This window comes from Mytilus californianus, unplaced genomic scaffold (genome assembly GCF_021869535.1).
Source record: "Mytilus californianus isolate M0D057914Y unplaced genomic scaffold, xbMytCali1.0.p SCAF_14, whole genome shotgun sequence".
NCBI classification, from domain to species: Eukaryota; Metazoa; Mollusca; class Bivalvia; order Mytilida; family Mytilidae; genus Mytilus; species Mytilus californianus.
In genome coordinates this window covers 40,338,287-40,357,641 of record NW_026262626.1, presented here as the reverse complement: position 1 = coordinate 40,357,641, position 19,355 = coordinate 40,338,287, and the positions used below count along the sequence as shown (strand labels likewise).

The 19,355-nt window shown below is 32.3% G+C and overlaps 3 protein-coding genes across 7 annotated transcripts in view; 2 read left to right on the top strand and 1 right to left on the bottom strand.

Annotated features, from left to right (window-relative positions):
• The first annotated feature begins 831 nt into the window (after positions 1-831).
• Positions 832-19,355, top strand: part of LOC127724530 (ankyrin-3-like) — a 51,653-nt gene continuing 33,129 nt past the window's right edge. Inside the window, exons 1-2 of one of the 2 annotated variants that reach the window (XM_052231506.1) lie at positions 832-923; positions 3,062-3,156. The gene's annotated coding sequence lies outside the window, so the exon portion shown is untranslated. The remainder of the gene's footprint in view (positions 924-3,061; positions 3,157-19,355) is intronic. The other variant, XM_052231507.1, reaches the window with a different exon arrangement.
• Positions 3,811-11,540, top strand: LOC127724533 (uncharacterized). 2 transcript variants are annotated; one of them, XM_052231514.1, is made up of 8 exons: positions 3,811-4,060; positions 5,288-5,355; positions 6,339-6,488; positions 6,924-7,004; positions 7,419-7,700; positions 8,054-8,140; positions 8,646-8,696; positions 10,603-11,540. In XM_052231514.1, the coding sequence occupies exons 3-8, from the start codon at positions 6,431-6,433 to the stop codon at positions 10,815-10,817; spliced, it is 774 nt and encodes a 257-aa protein (XP_052087474.1). In that variant the 5' UTR covers positions 3,811-4,060; positions 5,288-5,355; positions 6,339-6,430; the 3' UTR covers positions 10,818-11,540. The 2 variants fall into 2 exon arrangements, with proteins under 2 accessions (XP_052087474.1, XP_052087475.1); XM_052231515.1 differs by having other exon boundaries at positions 3,811-5,355; positions 8,646-8,690.
• On the bottom strand, positions 11,358-18,906 carry LOC127724532 (putative nuclease HARBI1). Of its 3 annotated transcripts, XM_052231510.1 has the most exons (4): positions 18,231-18,906; positions 13,836-13,948; positions 12,730-12,841; positions 11,358-11,743 (listed from the first exon to the last, which is right to left on the bottom strand). In XM_052231510.1, exons 1-4 carry the CDS (start codon positions 18,658-18,660, stop codon positions 11,358-11,360), a joined length of 1,041 nt encoding a protein of 346 aa, XP_052087470.1. In that variant the 5' UTR covers positions 18,661-18,906. The 3 variants fall into 3 exon arrangements, with proteins under 3 accessions (XP_052087470.1, XP_052087473.1, XP_052087471.1); XM_052231513.1 differs by lacking the exon at positions 18,231-18,906 and having other exon boundaries at positions 13,836-13,975; XM_052231511.1 differs by lacking the exon at positions 18,231-18,906 and having other exon boundaries at positions 12,730-14,296.

Below are 19,355 nucleotides of genomic sequence, written 5' to 3'. Positions count from 1 at the left end.
CGGATGAATTTAGTAATGCCAACTCGCCCCACTTACGAAAAAAGATGCAATCCCGTTGTATATCTATGTTCCTGTCCCCACTTAAATAAAATCAATACCTATTAAAACCTAAGATACACATGTTTTTCCCGTTTGAATGGTTTTACACTAGTCATTTTTGGGGCCCTTTATAGCTTACTGTTCGATGTGAGCCAAGCTAGGCTCCGTGTTGAAGACAGTACTTTGACCTATACAAAATGGTTTTTCTTTTACAAATTGTGACTTGATGGAGAGTTGTCTCATTGGCACTCATACCACATCTTCTTATATCTATTTTGTAGTTCTTTTCTTTTTGTTGAAATAAAGCATAAAGAAGTGAGTATCAGTATTTTCTGTGACGTGAATGCCAACTAGCCCAACCAGTGAAAAATAGAAAAATCCTGATGAATTGAGTAATGCCAACTCGACCCACTTATGAAAAATAGAAAATACCTGATGAATCAAGTTGAGTCATGCCAACTCAATGTTAATAATAATGATTTAGTAAATTTTCGTTTTTTTTGTATTCTGTGTATAAGATTTTTTTAGTTAAGTGGGGCGAGTTGGCAGACCTGAAATTATATATTCATCTATAGGTTTACATTATTTCATTAAGTGGGGCGAGTTGGCAGGAGAAAAATTAACGGGATTAAACCCTTTTCACAAGTGGGGCGATTTTTTTAAAAAGTAGGGCGAGTTGGTGAAAAAGTGGGGCGATTTGGTGTGGGGCGATTTGCCAGTGGGGCGATTTGTCCTGCTTCCTTCTTGATACTGCTAACAATAGTAACCTAAATGTTGTCATCAATAATTACCTCCCTTGTATTTCAGAAGAACACATCCGACTTCTTTTTGGTGAAATCTTCCAGATTTCTGTGACTGAAATAGAGTAAAAGGTAGAAAATTAGGTAAAAATGCTGTTCAAAAGAAAAACATCAATCAAGATACATCATTTTAAAACGTTAATAAGTCAAACAAAAGTTCTGTATTCTACTTTCGGTTTCAGTTTTATACTACTGTAGAACTTGCATGAAGTGTTTTAATTTAAATATAATACATCTGGGGACCTGATATGACCTTACTGAAGTACTCTCATGAGTTTTTATTTATTAGTAAGACCAGTATAACTTATGATAGTAATCTATAGTATATGGATATAACTATATTCGCATTTTATATATATAGTTTCAATTCACTTGGACCAGGAACATATATATTGACGGGACTTTATGATAAAACTTGTACTTATTTACGATTAGAAATATGTAGTTAATTTATTGAGCAGTTCCGATACTGTTTTTCAGTCAGACGCCACCAGTATCCATAAATCTCGCGAAGTCTCGTGGAGTCCGAGATTTTATCAATTTTATACAGAAAAGCCTATCAGATTCATTTCCCGTTAGATATACTGTTCACAGCTTTGACTATTACTATTGTAGTACTACAATGTACAACGTTTACATTGTACTATAATCAGAGAAATATAATTAACAGAAAAATATAACACATGTATTATAGTTCTCTGTAACTACTATAGCATACTTTGTTATGCTGGTCTCAGAATTAGAGCACACGCCATGCCAATCCATACTATATCAGATCCTTATTAGTCTGGCTCCCTTTTAATCAATTGTAATCAGCCCCTGTAAATTAAGGAGATAAAAAGCACATCATCACTAGATGATCTTCATTTCTTAAAAAGAGGTGTCTCAGATAAAGTAAGTTAACAAACTATACATTTTACTGCAATTTGTTTAAAAAAAATCTCATTCAGTACAATGTATGATCAAATCCATAAGATTTAGGTAACTGTATTTAAATCTGTCGTAATTGTTTATATCTAGTTCTATTTACACCAAAGAAATGCACATTATTTTTTTCAATTTCTTACACATGCATTTTACTGTTAAAGAAAGTCATTTAATTATGTAAAATGCAAATTCATGAAAACTGAATATGTCTGCAATCATGTATAATGTTTATCATGCAATCATTGTAAAATAGGTAAGTATTAGTATTTAGTTTTATCCTTTAAGGTAATTTAATTATGTTTATTTCATATCGGTTAAGAATTAGCTTCTCTTATTGGATAACAAGGGGTCACATGACATTCTTTATTCTTTACTAAAAAAATCCATCGGTGACTTTAACAGAAAAATACGGACCAGAAAACCGGTCGTTAACTGACTTTTACATGTTAATGACCAGTGGGGCGTGGTTTCTCTGTTTAGAGTAATGTCTCTTTATTAAATCGCAATCGCGATTCAGACGTTTGGAACATGGCTGAACTGGAAGGCACGTCTGCTACAGACAACTCAAATGATCGTTTTGCCGTACTTTCCAATGCTGATAGAGACAAACTACTCAGCAACAAGAATTATAAAATTATAGAAAACTTTATTTTTTATTCATATACTGAAAAATTGCACTTAAATGAATGGCAGTGACACCTAGTTATCACTATGACTGGTCTTCACTCTTTCCTATAGAAATCGTACAATAACTCGAGTTTGCTTTGAACAATTTGAATTTATGAGAATTTTTAAAAACATGGTTCCTCAATGAAATAAACATAATAGTTATTGAAGAACTGGTCATTATCGTGATACATGGACTGCCCGTAGGACAGTGGTATTGACTGCGACAGCGATAATGACCTTGCCTACGGCTCAGTCATTATCGCTGTCTTAGTCAATACCACTATCCTGTGGGCAGTCCATATATCACGATAATGACCAGTTCTTCAATAACTATTATATAAATATTGGAAATTCTTGTTGAATAAATTTGTCTGGGATCATATATAATATACATTTATCATGCATTGTAAAGTAGATATGCAATCCTAAGTTTTATTTCTTTTTTTTTATATAAAAAAATGTCATTTGATTATGTAAAGTGCAAATTCGTGTTTAATAGATTTGTCTGCAATTATATATAATACACATTTATCATGAAATCATGTGAAGTAGATCAGTTTTATTCCTATTATATTGGAAATAAGACTACATAGATGTATTTCCGAATTGTTTATCTTTACTTACAGTGGAAGAACAATGAAGATTTAGTGATAAAGGGGAGACAACTTCACTATCAATTGATTACAAGTACTTACAAATGTTACTATGTACTCTAGACAATGTAAGTGTTGCTTCTATCAATCTTTTATGTCTCTCCCAAGGGAGACAACTGCACCACATGTTTTACTGCTGATTTAATAATTTAAATGTCAAATTGAAAAAGCTGTAAAAACATGATGCAAGGGAGACAACCTCACCCTTATACTATAACAGTTTTATTGATGTGTCTACTTACAAAAATAAACTAAAATAAGCTCTGACTCTCTAGTTTTCTAGTTGTCTTGCCTTGACAGAGTAAAAAAGAGAGAGTTTGAATATTTTGCATAACTTATATACATGTTAAAGTATAGCTATTTTAATTTCAACATTTTCATTTTACCATCAAAATAACAAAAAGGTAAGACATATCTCGCTGTTAACAGTTTATTTTAATGATGATTCAGTGATTATTACCACTTAATAAAGTGTGTTGATTATTTATTTGTAATTACCAGGCATGTGAAATGGTAATGGTTTCTGTCCCTCTATCTCTCCCTGAGCCCTTAGTCCTGAGTCTTAAGCACATCAATACTCAGTTAGAATTTTTGCAATAAAGTTTTCGTGTAGGATTGTTTAATGTCATATTCTCCTCCCCCTGCTAGTGCTATATTGTCAGTTTGACTAGACAATTTTTACAGGAGTTATGTGACTTTGACCATTTTTAGCTCACCTGGCCCCGGCGCCATAAAACTTTTATTTTCTGAGTAAAAAAATATTCTCAGAATGAATTATTTTACTCAGCTAAGAATTAGAACTTTTTTATCCGCCATAAAAAAATATTCTCAACGTTGAGAATATTCTCAGCTGAGAATTTTTTAGATTTTTTTTTCTCAGCTGAGAATTTTTTTCTCGACGATGTAAGCGGCAAACGGAACTCTTTCGTGTTTGAAAACCAGAAAAGAGTGCTAAAGTTCGCGAAAATGCAGGTAAGATTTGATGAGAAAGTCGTCTGTCAAGGTAAGTTTTGTTGTCATTATGGCAGAAAAAAATAAGAGAGGAGCAAATTGGACCACTGATGAAGAGCTAGCTCTGATATATCAGGCAAATCTGAGGGAGGATTCCCTATTTGGGAAGATGAAAGGTTGTGGCGATGTGAAAATCGCCACTATAAGGCAAAATGCATGGAAAGAGATATGTGACATACTAAATGCGTAGGTTCTCCATATTTTCCCAATTTCTCAAACGTTTTCAGAATGAGAATGTCGGTTGTATAAGATTCTTCGTCGTTATATATCTTGAACAGTAAATGCGAATGTTATTGATAAGGCCCCTCATGTTGGTGTCCAAGTAGTCACATAATCATAAATGTTTTGCGCGTATAATCCGATAACTATAACTTACTTACTTAGCACCTTAGGGAACGATAATTTAACTTAAAAAAATGGAATGGGTTATGTTTTTTTCATTAAATATTATTCTGATCCCCAATTTGATGGAAAAAAATGTCAAGTGTGAAATCTTGAAAAATATTATTTGATTGTTGATTGATAACAAGATCTAAAGCATTTTGAAAAACTGCTCACACTATGCAAAAAAAAAATTCTGACTCAAACAAAAAAAAAAAACATACCCCCTTTGAAGTTAATTGGTTGTTCCCTTATTATATATAAAAAAATATACATGTACATGTAGTTTCTTGGAAAACTACATGTAATTACCTCAACAAAGCTCCATTGCTACAGATATGTACTTAGATTAGCTACTGCTTTGAATAAACAGAGGCTGTCTAGGATCGTAATGATGAAAAAAAAATCATTTAATATATCCACCAAAGGTTTACCTGTACTATCTTTTCTGTCCAGGAAGAAATAATATTAAAAACGTGGATCACACACATAGCAAATTAATTAATAGTGTACACCAAATTTTTGATTTTTTTTTAAATAGACCGAAAGAGTATTAGTCGTTCTTTATAGTTGAAATTTGGAGTATGTATATTAAATGAGTAAATCATGAATTAAACGGTTCATGATGTCACAAAAACATGACAAAATTATGTCTATGAGCTACATGTAATACACAAAAGACTTTCAGACAACATGAATACAGTGTTACATGTACATCCAAAATTAATTTATAAAGAAATAAACTTTAAGTATCAGAGTTCATTTTCCTATTATTCATTAACATTTTGCTTTTTATTTCTTATGCAGAAGATTTACAGTTCGTAAAAGAACATCTGACGAAGTAAAGAAGAAGTACTATAACTTAAAACAAAGAAGTAAGTTTAATGTAAAATGAGTTTCAATATTTTCATGTTGTGTTTATACTTGTTATACATGTAGATGCCACTATTTCTTTAATGGACATTATAATATGGTTTGGCAATATATCTGATTTATTACAAGGCAACATAAAAATTGAACAGTTTGTTGCTCAATTTGCTTCAATTAATGGGAACTAGAAAACAAAAGTAAATTAAGCAAATCATTAACATTACATGCTATATTCAAAATGTACATCAGAACTGCAAAGGTCAATATTTTTTCCTTGTGATGTGAAATCCTTGAGACATTTTTATAATTGTATATTTAATATTACCCTGATTTAGAGTAATTTCTCGCAATTTGATTGTCTGATATTGTCCTATTAAATTTCAGTACAATTTGTATCCCCTTTAATCCCTTATACCATTGACCTAATAAAAAAAAAATAATTTTGAGTTGCTTTATAGTCCTAATATTTTTTATTTTTCATAGTTTTATATTAAAAATCTATATATATTTGGTTGATATTGTCCCAAAAATTGAATTTGAATATCATAATATGACATAATGTAATATAACAAAATCAGGATAAATTCCTTACACAGTGTGCAATTGTCCTAATACAGAATTTACCAGGTCAATAAAATTCATATCGGGTTTGGCTTGGCCTCACCCGATATGAGTTTTATTGACCTGATAAATTCTCATATGAGGACAATTGCACACTGTGTAACTAATAATCTTGTTAGGCCAAATAAAAAAAGATGTGTGTTTCCTATTAGGTACCCACCCTATTTTTTAAGCTAAAAAATACCCTACCCTAAAGTTTTGTTTTTTTTGTTTTTCAATAAGCACTGTTAAAAGTCAGATTGTCCCTCATTATAGACTCAATGTAAAAAAAAAAGGTAAAATAAGAAAAAAATCCTACCTACCTTCCCTATTTTTTTCAAAGATGTAATATTTTTTTGTCCTTATTTGAGAAATATATGTTTTGTAGGTAAAGAAAAATATGACCTGCAAAAGAGACCAAAAACAGGAGGAGGTCCTGCTGCCAAAACCACCCAGGCAGAGGAACTCCTCATCAGTCATATGCTGGAAGATATCCATACGCAGCTGACTGGTTTGCCAGAGGGTGTAGACACTGATAGTTAGTATTATATACAAGACAATGATCACTTTGATTCTCTTTGACATTAAATTGTGACATGCTTGTGAAATGTGAGAAATAGTACCAGAATTACATATTCTATTAATAAAAGTCTGTGAATAATAAAGTATAAGTAGTCTAAAACTGAATACAATTATATCCAGCATTTGATAAATTCTGTGTTGCATCATGAATGCAATAAAATTATCATATGATGGTTTTTACAATATGAATAGTTAAGTTTTTGGATTATTGTCGATGCATAATAAACACATGTAACATAATCTCTAAAGAGCCTAAAAACCAGTTATCTGTCGTTCTTCACTTTCTATTTTTTCATATGAATTAAAGGTTTTATTTGTGGGACTGTTGGTCAGTCAGTTACATGTGTTATTTCGTCTGAAATGAGAACTAATAGTATATGTCTTATTTCAGTAATTGCATCCCAACCTGAATCTTCTGGATCCTGGATGACAAGACAGAAGGAGGCTCTTGATCTCTACAAAGAACTATCAGGTACTTTTATTTTTTACAATCTCTTCTTCTTTCTTTATACATGTATTTCAGCTTGCTGTTTTCAAGCTTCTTGTGTAAGAAATAAACACATATGAAAGAAAGAGGATTGAATATTGCAGATGCTCATGGGTACGATTTTCATCTCCAACCTAACTAACATTTATTGAGGGACAAGTATTGTTACTCAGGGATGTCTGCCTGTCCTGTTTCTCAATCTTACACTTTCTTAAGAAAAAAGCAAAATTTACATAAAATGGTCACTGCTTGAAGTCCCATAATGACAAGTTTAAATTTACAATAAATAAGCACCAACCTGTCATATGTCTTGAAATACACCTTGATATAGGTCAGAAGTTAATAAGCATTGAAATATGAAATGAATAAAGTCATTTCAACCATTGTCTCATTTTTCAGAAAGAAATTTGGTGACAACAGCCAAGAAAATGGCAGTAAAAATAGAAAATTTTTTGAACACTCACACAGTTGTAACACCAGTCCCTAGAGCTAATGACTTTCACATTATGGAAAGTTTAAAAGGAATTTCTCAGAGTGAAGTGGACCAAGATGAGTCTGAAAGTGATTTATTGGTGAACTACCTATGTCAAACATACAGTTGCCTTAGAGATTTAAAAAAACCTGATTTACCTTCTTTGATCAATGACTTGGTGATATTTATAAAAGAAAACACATATAAAGGTTTGTTGCTCCAACCAATTAATATGAAATGCATAAATTGGCAACAGAAAAAGAAACTAGTTTCCCATTAAAATATATATCTTATTATACAATCAATGTGATGGTGTGAAAGGTTCAGATAGGTCATCTGCTATTTGGTTGAGTTGTTGTCTCTTTGACATATTTCTCATTTCCTTTCTCAATTTTATCAGTATTATTTCCCTCACTGTTGCTTGTGACTAAGTATTAGTGAAAACAACTAGAGTTAATGTTTAAATGACAACAAAAATATTGTCATGTTTGTGTCAATTTTGGTACAATTCCGAAGTTGAAGTAAATCAATTAACATATATAATAATCCAATTACATTTCAGAATTTACACCAAATGAGGAGCTTGATGGACAGGCTGAAGCTGACAAAGAACCTACATGTACTGTAACAAATGTAGTGGAAGAACAGGGTAAAGTTATTAACATATAATTCCAAGTATAAGTATGATAGGATAATCTATTTAAAATTTGGGAAATACAGGAATTACATTAAATCTGTTACATATACCGCACCTATATGGGAAATCTTGAGACAAAGTCATCAATTAAAGAAACTATATTATACTAAATTATATCCAACATTTTTAACATATATTACATAAAATATTTCATTTCTGTATTATTGTCGTTCATGTGTTTTTGCAAACAGAATAGTTGAATAATAAAGTAAGAATTTGTTGAAAATTATAATGGATCCCATATACTCATACATTGCAAATGTGCAAAGGCTATACTTTCATTTTAATTATTCAAATGAATGTTTCATTTTTTAAACATGGGCTTTTCCTATATATTTGTAAAATTGTATTCCTCTTTACAATATATCAATGGGGATTGAATTTGAATATTAAGTCTTCGTCCATGTAAAATGTCATAAAAATCTATGAATGTTTACATGAAATTTTTATTTTATAGGACAAAATGGTGAAAAGACAAGTACACCAAGATCTAACCCAAAAGGTAAAGGTAAGTTTCCAAAAAAATAGGGCAAATTTTTTTTCAAAAGTTATAACAGACATGGATTCTCATATGACTTTCTTATATGGCTTTGGATACAAAGCCATGTTCTAATTCCAATAAAACATGGGATTCACATGATTGACGTTACAATTGAAATTGCAACGTCAGTAGCATTTTGAACCACACCGCAGATTAACATGGACATTTTTGTGGGTGTTGCTAGCTAGGAAATTAAATAAAATGATTCTAAAACTAAGTTTAAATGTTTCTGTAAAAAAGAAGGTGGTATGATTGCCAATGAGACAACTCTCCACAAGAGACCAAATGACTTTAACAACTATAGGCCTTCGTACAGCCTTCAACAATGAGCAAAACCCATACCACATAGTCAGCTATAAAAGGCCCCGTAATGACAAATGTAAAACAATTCAAACGAGAAAACTAATGGCCTAATTTATGTACAAAAAACAAATGAAAAACAAGTATGTAACACATCAACAAACGACAACCACTGAATTACAAGCTCCTGTTCATTTTTTAATCGATAAACTGTTGATTTTTGTCGAGCCTTCGACTTTTGTTGGAAAAGCGAGACATAGTGATCTTACATTCTGTCGGCGTCCACAAATATTCACTCTGTGGTTAAAGTTTTTGAAATTTTAATAACTTTCTTAAACTATCCTTGATTTCTACCAAACTTGGAAAGAAGCTTGTTTATGATCATAAGATAGTATCCAGAAGTAAATTTTGTAAAAAAAAAAATCATTTTTTTAGTATTTTACTTATAAACATGATAAATGGACTTAGTTTTTCTGCCAGTTAACATTACATTCACTCTATGGTTAAAGTTTTTAAAATTTTAACAACTTTCTTAAACTATCTTGAATTTGTACCAAACTTGGACAGAAGCTTGTTTATGATTAAAAGCCAGTATCTAGAAGGAAATTTTGTTAAAATTTTTTTCCATTTTTTCCGTAATTTACTTACAAATGGTCTTAGTTTCTCTTCCAGTTAACATTACATACAGTCTGCAGTTTAAGTTTTTAAACATTTATTAGATTCATAAACTATCCTGGATTTTTACCAAACTTGGACAGAAGCTACTTACAATCAAAAGATACTATAGAGAGGAATATTTTTATTAATTTTTTTCCTCATTTTTGTTGAGCCTGCGATTAACAGCAAAAGTAGGCGAGACACTGGGTTCCGCGGAACCCTTACGAATTTTTTGCTCGGTATTAAGATATTGACAAATATAATGCTTTCCCATGTTAAAATGATCATATAGCATGGCATTAAAGAATTATTTCTTAAATATTAGTTTCCAGCCAACCATATCCAGTACAATCGTAATACATATTTATTTATGTAGAATTATAATTAAAAATTCCTTCTACCACTGAGGTTATTGGACTCTACATATAAGGCAAATAAAATAAGAGGAAAATAGTATTATTGATAGTTTTATTGCATACAAAGAGCTTAAAAATGTATACTTCATTGTATGAAATGTTTTTTTTCCATATTTTTTTTCTTTGAAGATTGTATAGATAACTAAAACAATATTATCTAAACACTGGTAAGAAATAAAACAAATATATGAAGATGAATATTTTTGAAGGATATGAAAATGAAAATATATGTCACAAATAGAGGGGAACTAACTCTTTTCAAATTTTAACAACCATATTGCACAATTTTAATTTGCATATATGGTATAATTTGATAAATAAAATTTATTTTTCATGATGTCATGAAATGGATTTAGTGATTTATTATTTAGAATGTTTTATATTCACTTATTTTATGACACAGCTTATATAGCAGATTCAACATGAAATACAAAAAGAATGTACATTTATATAACTTGATAACAACCTTAATATGTGAAATTTATATTTCATGTCACTAGGAAACATAAAAAGAGGAAGAAGGACTTTGGCAGAGTTAGAAGAGGAAAACTTACTTTTGGATAACGAACGGTTACGTGAAGAAACCAAGAGAATAAAACTAGAACAAGAAAATTTGAAATTAGCAAAAGAAGTTTATATTTTGAAAAAACAATGTTTAATATGTAAACTGCAGTCTGAGTTTCCTGATTGTGTACAAATTTTAGATGAACCATAATTACAACATGTTTATTACTGTAAATCTGGATATTTTGGTGTTCAATTCTACATAACTTAAAATTATTACTATTTTTCACTCAAACACATGTATAATACTTGGTAAATATTGTTTAACACTGTAACCTTTTTGTCACCTTGACATAAATCCATATCATTCAAATGTAACCAACTGTATATTTTAGAACTTTTGTATCCTGGCCCTTTTTCAAATTTTAGATAAGTGGTGGCTATAAATATGTTGCATAATGCTAGGCTAATCAAATCTTTGTGTAAGAGATCCCTTTTTTTTAATATACTAATTTGTTAATTCAAATAAGACCAAAAATGTATTTTTACCTGTCGGACATGAATTAGGAAAATTCCATGTTAGTATTATCTACAAATATTATAAACACATAAAAAAAAAAGATTAACTATCATATTAGGAATTCTTAACTGACTTAAATATTATCTTCTTAGTGATCAAAAGTTATATTAACCATGAATGAGAATGTGAAATTGGTAATCTAGTAGGATGTCTACAAATAACAAAGTTTACTCAAAAAAATTGTCTTGCAATGTCATTTCTCTTTGCGGTGCCATCAAAGGTTGGGTTCATATTAATGTCACCCCTACAATCTCCAATAGCAATTTCCTCAATATTGTTATTTATTATTATATCATTGTGGTTAATTCCTATATCATGTAAAATAACACAGGATGTTATATATTTTACAGACTGTTCTGGTGTTGTTCTGAAGCCATCATGCAAACAGTTAAACCTCCTTTTTAATATACCAAATGTTTGTTTAATTAGAACTCTAGTTCTACAAAGTGCTCTATTAAAATTTCCCTGACAGTTGTTAGCTGGACTAAGATAAGGGGTCATCAGGTATTTGGTACATGGATAACCGGAGTCGCCTAGTAACAATCCTTGGTGAATTCCTGTTAAAATAAATGTTTTCAATGTAATATTCACAGATTGAATTTCGAATAAATCAAATAATTGGAAACTCAATTTAAAGCATTTAAAGGTTGTAACATAAACAATTATAGAAACTGCTACTTCCCAGTTATTTGTAGTGAAAATCCAAGAATATACATGAATAAAGGGAAGTAACTACAAAATTATCTCCCCACTATTGTTGCATATAAATACAAGCACAATAATAAGGTCTTTCCACTTTTTTGGGGAAAGACCTATTGTATTTCTTCTGATTATTTTTTTTCTTCTTCAGCCAAATTTCAAAACTTGTTTTGTGGTACTGCAAGATGTCGCTTAGATATTTTGCATATGATATCGAACAGGTATTGCGCTTTTGAGATTGACCCTGTTTAGTAGAAGACTTTTTATTGTAAGAGTTATCTCCCCAAACATTGTTTTCTTTGTGGTGAGATCTCCTCCTTAACCGTAAAAGAAAGCGACTAATTTATTTTACTTAATTGATCTTTATATCCTCAGGATGATTTGTCAAATTTTAACTGAATCAATTCGTACACTCCATATGACAGTTATTTCCCCTTTTGAATTTGATATAAGTGATATGCATTTCTAACTGGTAAACCATTAGTGATAGAGACCTAGGGTCTTTTGATTTAAGGTCCTTTGTTAAAATAAAGAAAATTAGGTCAAGGTCAAAGGTCAAGGTCATACTCTAAATTTTGATTTGGCTTATTTTCACTTCTTTTTAAAAAACGTATAAGATATCGACAACATATTTTTACTAAATTGTTAGTTGCGACATGTCGTAACGCATACATTTTGGTTGAAAGGGTACTCTGACATTAAATGGGAGTTTTCTTACCTATGATATTTAAAACTATGCGTATGGTGATTTAATGTTACTAAGAAAATTTGGATAAGTTTTTGAAAATTTAGAAGTTTTTCTACAGTCTTGCTAACAAGAACAAACAAAATGAGATTAAGTTACCATTTTCAAATTGTTGACATAGTCCACTTGTTCTAAATATTCTACTATCATGGACTGATCCTGGCCATTTGGCACACATAGAAGTTACTCTAAAATTTGGATCACAAACCATCTGTAAAAAAAAAATCAGTTGGTACATTTTAGGAATTAGGGGCCAAAAAGGGGCAAAAAACAAGCATTTTTTTAGTTTCCAGACAATAACTTGTGTTCAAGTGTATGGATCTCTCTGAAATTGTACTGTAAGGTACCATACCACAAAGGGAAGGCTGCGATTGATTTCAGGGGTAATTGCCTCAAAATTTTAGGAATTAAGGGCCAAAAAGGGACAAAAAACAAGCATTTTTCTAGTTTCAGGACAATAACTTGTGTGTAAGTGTATGGATCTTTATGAAATTGTACTACAAGGTTGCATGTCACAAAGGGAAAGCTTGGTTTTAGTTTGGGAGTAATTGCCCTAAACGTTTAGGAATTTGGGGCCAAAAAGGGGCCAAAAAAGCAAGCATTTTTCTAGTTTCCAGACAATAACTTGTGTGCAAATGTATGGATGTCTCTGAAATTGTACTGCAAGATACCATACCACAAAGGGAAGGCTGGGATTGAGTTTGGGGGTGATGAATCATAAGGGGGTTCAAAAAATGGGGGGGGGGGGATTTTTTTTCCTTTTTTTCCTTTTTTTTCTTTAAAATTTTCCATTTTGAATTGGTTATTTCTGATTTATATATAAGCAAATAATAATGATATGGTTTGAATAGGTAAATTAAAAAAAATTAAGTTCTTAGACCACATTCATTCTGTGTCAGAAACCTATGCTGTGTCAAATATTTAATCACAATCCAAATTCAGTGCTGTATCAAGCTTGAATGTTCTGTAGATACTTACCCCAACTGTTCAGGGTGCGACCTCTGCGGTCGTATCAAGCTGCGCCCAGCAGAGCATTTTATTGGTATTTAAGACTATTTCCAAATTTGCTGACCCAAAATTCATTTTCTGGGTACAATGTAAGTTTAAATGATTCGGCTTCTTTTAGAATAAATTTAAGATTATTTCAGCACAAGAAGTTACCATATTGTTTGAATGATTGTTTTCTGTAAATGTTAAAACCTTACTTGAATATTTAAAGAGTGCACTCCTTTTCTGTTTACAAAGTCCGCTTCATTTTCATGTGGGCTGATAATCTTGACAAATGTTCCATCGATGCATCCTAGTACATTCGGAAATCCTTCAAGTAAAAATAATTCATTGAAAGGTGCTCAGTATAAAGTGCAAATTGGTACAATTATTAATTTGGATATTTGATTCTGTACCCTATTGTTATATATACATAGTTAATCTACTCACTAAATAAATAAATACTGATAGTTTATGCTAAGGGGGAAAGGAAGGGGGGTGTTGTTTGTTGAGTGACATCTGGCCCATTGACTAAAAAGTCCTGAGAGGTATATCACAAAACGTGAAAAATAAATCAATGTGAATCCTTAATTTTGCAACAAAGATATAGTTGTAGGAGGCCGTAGTACAAAATGGCTAAAATCCACATGTTTGAAAACTATACTCACACATAATGTACTGGTCGGGGGGAGGTGGTAGAGGATTTATGATTAGTGAAGGAGGTTTAACTAAATTTAGCCCTAAGTCCCAAATATTTTTATAGAACAATATTTTTTAGATCAGTGTGTACGCCCTGTCTGAATCCCTGCCTGAAACATGTATTTAAATTCTTGTCTCTGGTGTCTTCTAGATATCAATAACATGAAATCAATATAGATGAAGGTGTGTGTGCGTAAGTATATGTGATGTATTCTTATTGTTGTCATGAATTTTATTTTAGTCAGTATTAATCTTTTGAAGACCATGTTCATTTATCATTAAATGATGGCTATCAGCATTGAATAACGTCCAGACAAACAGAAACTGTTGACTTTACAGTGCATTTTTGTGTCAGAAATTTAGTCATGATTTCAGTCTTAATTCATTTTTGTCTTGCCTACGCAAAGAGTGAAAAAAGTGGGACAAAGGTATACTGTTTCCAGTGGCGTCAGCATAAAAAAGTTTGTGCTTATATAAATGTAAGAAGATGAGGTATGAGTGAAAATGAGACAACTCTCCATCCAACTCAATATTGGGAAAAGTAAACCATTATAGGTCAAAGCAGGCCTTCAACAATAAGCATTGGCTCACATCGAGCAGCAAGCTATAAAGGGCCCCAAAAATGACTACTGTAAAACCATTCAAACAGGAAAATCAACGGTCTAATCTTTATAAAAACGAGAAACACTTATGAACCACATCAACAAACAACAGCCACTGAACATCAGGTTCCTGACTATATAAAAAAGAAGATGTGGTATGATTGCCAACAAGAGACCAAATGACACAGAAATTAACAACAATAGGTCACCATATGGCCTTCAACAATGAGCAAAGCCCACACTGCAGAGTCAGCTATAAAAGGTCTGTTTTCATGTTTAATGTTTCTGATTAAGTCAGAATAGTTTAATAGGAGCCACATACGGTTAGTTAATGATGTTATGTTATTATATAAGTGTCTGAACATCTCATTTCTAGGGAGATTATTGTAACTCAAACCCCTCAATATTGGACTTTTAGAATTTGTACATGGCTTATTAAAGTTTATGATTAGGTTAGTGAACATTCTAATTCACACACGGTGGAATATGTACCCATTATTTTGCTTGACTTATAATTTCCCTGAAGAATCTCTGTTCAAGTCCTAATTATCGGTGAAGTATATTTGAAAAATACATGGAGCTTCAATAGCCCTCAAATTAATAAAAAACGAACTGTATCTGTAAAGTGGAATAATGGAGACAGTGAATACTACTATTTCCTGTCAACCCCTATATTATCTCATTTTTGTCAAGCCTGCGACATAGGGATAGTGATCCGGCGGCGGCGTTAACTAACTTCTTAAAAGCTTTATATTTTAGAAGGTGGAAGACCTGGATGCTTCATACTTTGTATATAGATGCCTTATGTTACGAAATTTCCGTCAGTCACATGTCCAATGTCCTTGACCTCATTTTCATGGTTCAGTGACTACTTGAAAAAAAAGTTAAGATTTTTTGTAATGTTAGATTCTCTCATATTATAAGTAATAGGATAACTATATTTGGTATGTGCGTACCTTGCAAGGTCCTCATGCCCGTCAGACAGTTTTCACTTGACCTCGACCTCATTTCACGGATCAGTAAACAAGGTTAAGTTTTGGTGGTCAAGTCCATATCTCAGATACTATAAGCAATAGGTCTAGTATATTTGGTGTATGGAAGGACTGTAAGGTGTACATGTCCAACTGGCAGGTGTCATCTGACTTTGACCTCATTTTCATGGTTCAGTGGTTATAGTTAAGTTTTTGTGTTTTAGTCTGTTTTTCTTATACTGTATGCCATAGGTCTACTATATTTGGTGTATGGAATGATTGTAAGGTGTACATGTCTAGCGGGCAGGTGTCATCTGACCTTGACCTCATTTTCATGGTTCAGTGGTCAAAGTTAAGTTTTTGAGTTTTGGTCTTTTTTTCTAATACGATATGCAATAGTTCAACTATATTTGGTATGTGCGTACCTTGCAAGGTCCTCATGCCCGTCACACAGTTTTCACTTGACCTCGACCTCATTTCATTATAATATTTTATGATGTACCTGTCAGTCTTGCAGGTTTTATTTGACCTTGACCTCATTTTCACGGTTCATTGCTCAGTGTTAAGTTTTTGTGTTTTGGTCTGTTTTTCTAATACTATAAGCAATAGGTCAACTATATTTGTTGTATGGAAGGATTGCAAGCTGTAGTACATGTCTGCCTGGCATTGTTCATCTGACCTTGACCTCATTTTCTTGGTTCATTGGTCAATGTTTAGTTTTCTTGGTTAAGTCTGTATCTTAGAAACTATAAACAATAGGTCAACTATATTTAGTGTATTGAATGATTGTAAGGTGTACATGTATTTCTTGTTTGGTTTATATGACCTTGAATTCATTTTCTTGGATCATGTGTATGTGATAGTTGTAGTAAAGCTTTATATTTAGGACTATCAACATAATATCAATGATTAGTAAAGAAGGCGAGACATTTCAGCGTGTGCACTCTTGTCTTATACTGTATGCAATAGGTCTACTATATTTGGTGTATGGAATTTGTACTTATTTTTATTTATTTGTATTTACACTGTTACCCTGCTTCCATGTTGAGCAAGCGGTAATGTGGATATTTCTTTTTGCATACCAGTTCATTTTGGGGTCCTCTTCGCGGTCCGCGTTTAAACTATGTAGATTTATTTGAAAAATTAGAGACAATGATTTAGATTTTAACAACTAATGTTTCAAGTGTTGGGTGTAAATTTCAGGATAAAAACAATATATGTACATTGTCGGAAAATATAAAATTTATTTGAACTCGCTACTATATGCATTAGGTCAACTATATTTGGTGTATGGAAATATTTTATGATGTACATGTCAGTCTGGCAGGTTTGAACTTGACCTCATTTTCATGGTTCATTGCTCAGTGTAAAGTTTTTGTGTTTTTGGTGTCTTTTTCTGAAACTATGAGCAATAGGTCAACTATATTTGTTGTATGGAAGGATTGTAAGATGTACATGTCTGCCTGGCATGGTTCATCTGACCTTGACCTCACTTTCATGGTTCATTGGTCAATGTTTAGTTTTCTTGGTTAAGTCTGTTTCTTAGAAACTATAAGCAATAGGTAAACTATATTTAGTGTATTGAATGATTGTAAGATGTACATGTATTTCTCGTTTAGTTTATATGACCTTGACCTCATTTACTTGGATCAAGTTAAGCTTATGTGATAGTTGTAGTAAAGCTTTATATTTAGGACTATCAACATATTATCAATGGTTAGTAAAGAAAGTGAGACATTTCAGCGTGTGCACTCTTGTTCAAGAGGGAGGGATCATACCATAAAGGGATTTGGATTTTATTTCATAAAACAAACAAAATCGAAAAATTAGGGACGGCGCAATTCGAGGTACGAAGCAATCATGTTGATCCGGATGCCGGAAGTCCGAAGTCGTTTTTATCAACATTTTGCAGACGCTTTTTTTGGGGGGTTCCTGACAGATTGTAAAATTCTCCAAATATTTGTGCATTATGATAATATCTTTGAATCTACATAATGCAATTTTGTTTGGTAATCTTACGATCATTATTTTCATCATTTCCAATGAAACTGTCTAGAAAAATCTGTATTATATATTAGGTACGTACAGCAAATGTTTACAAATTACATGTCCAAAGCCGGGAAAGGCAAAGAAGGTCAGAAAAACAGGCACCATGCCACATAATGTCAAATAAAAAAATCAATTTAGTTTGTATGAACACAAGTGCCCTCAAAGAGTGCCCCAATACTAGTCATAGTGGTCATGGGCGTCAACCGGTTTAGACGTGTGAAAGTACGATTACTCGGAAAAATGCTATGTGAAACGATGACTAGATACATACTAATAGAGGACAGATTCTTACCAGCAATTCTTCTAAATCCCTCCATTACTTGAATGGCCTTCTCGCCAACCGGGAAACAAATAATATTCCGGAAAACGGTAATGATGGCCTGGCAAACGTCTCTGCATGCCCTTCCAGTTGCCGACTCCGATATACACAAACTGTCTCCAACTAAACTCAAGTGGGTGCCGGTTGCCACGAATCTCAAGAATAACAAAAGCTGGATCACTGGAGAAAGTGCAAAATTTCTTCTCGTTTCACGATGAAGAAAGTTGTGAATTCCATTTAGGATGAAAGTTATAGTTGGTCGACGAAACCTGTATTTATCAAACAATTCCTCGTCATCTAAAGACTCGAGTGGATTGAGCCTGTCCCTAAAAACTCTTGGCCTAGGTAGGTTTCTCCGACGACGATGACGATTTCTTAGACGGCGTACATGGACAGCAGCCATTGTTTTATATACTTAAGTCTTGACTTAAGTATGGTTTTGGCTATACTCAAATATTTAAGAATATTCTTAAGTTTGAGTAAGAAAATATCTGAGAATTTTTTTATGGCGGTGTATTTTGCTGAGAATAAAAAAATTGAGAAAATTCTCAGGCTGAGTAAAAAAAAATTACTCAAATAGTTTTATGGCGCCGGGGCCGGGACCAAAAGGCCAAGTGAGCTTTTCCCATCACTTGGCGTCTGTCTTCCGTCGTCGTTGTCGTCGTCCGTCGTCGTTAACTTTTACAAAAATCTTCTCCTCTGAAACTACTGAGACAAATTTTACCAAACTTGGCCACAATCATCATTAGGGTATCAAGTTTAAAAAAATGTGTCAGATGACTCCGCTGCCAACCAACATGACCGACATGGTTAAAAATAGAACATAGGGGTAAAATGCAGTTTTTGGCTTTTATCTCTGAAACTAAAGCATTTAGAGCAAATCTTAAAATGTTCATCAGGTGAAGATCTATCTGCCGCGAAATTTTCAGACGAATCAGACAACTCATTGTTGGGTTGCTACCCCTGTATAGATAATTTTAAGGAAATTTTGCAGTTTTTGGTTATTTTGAATATTAATATAGATAAAGATAAACTGTGAACATCAATAATGTTCAGCAAAGTAAGATCTACAAATAAGTCAACATGACCAAAATTGTC

Excerpts from the sequence above, each read along its gene's own strand:
- LOC127724533 (XM_052231514.1), top strand. The coding sequence starts at position 6,431 with ATGCTGGAAGATATCCATACGCAGCTGACTGGTTTGCCAGAGGGTGTA. Across the intron at positions 7,005-7,418 it reads TCTCTACAAAGAACTATCAG|AAAGAAATTTGGTGACAACA; the intron begins GTACTTTTATTT and ends CTCATTTTTCAG. Across the intron at positions 8,697-10,602 it reads ATCTAACCCAAAAGGTAAAG|GAAACATAAAAAGAGGAAGA; the intron begins GTAAGTTTCCAA and ends TCATGTCACTAG.
- LOC127724532 (XM_052231510.1), bottom strand. The coding sequence starts at position 18,660 with ATGGCTGCTGTCCATGTACGCCGTCTAAGAAATCGTCATCGTCGTCGG. Across the intron at positions 13,949-18,230 it reads GGGATTTAGAAGAATTGCTG|GATTTCCGAATGTACTAGGA; the intron begins GTAAGAATCTGT and ends TTTTACTTGAAG. Across the intron at positions 11,744-12,729 it reads ATGTCAACAATTTGAAAATG|GAATTCACCAAGGATTGTTA; the intron begins GTAACTTAATCT and ends TTATTTTAACAG.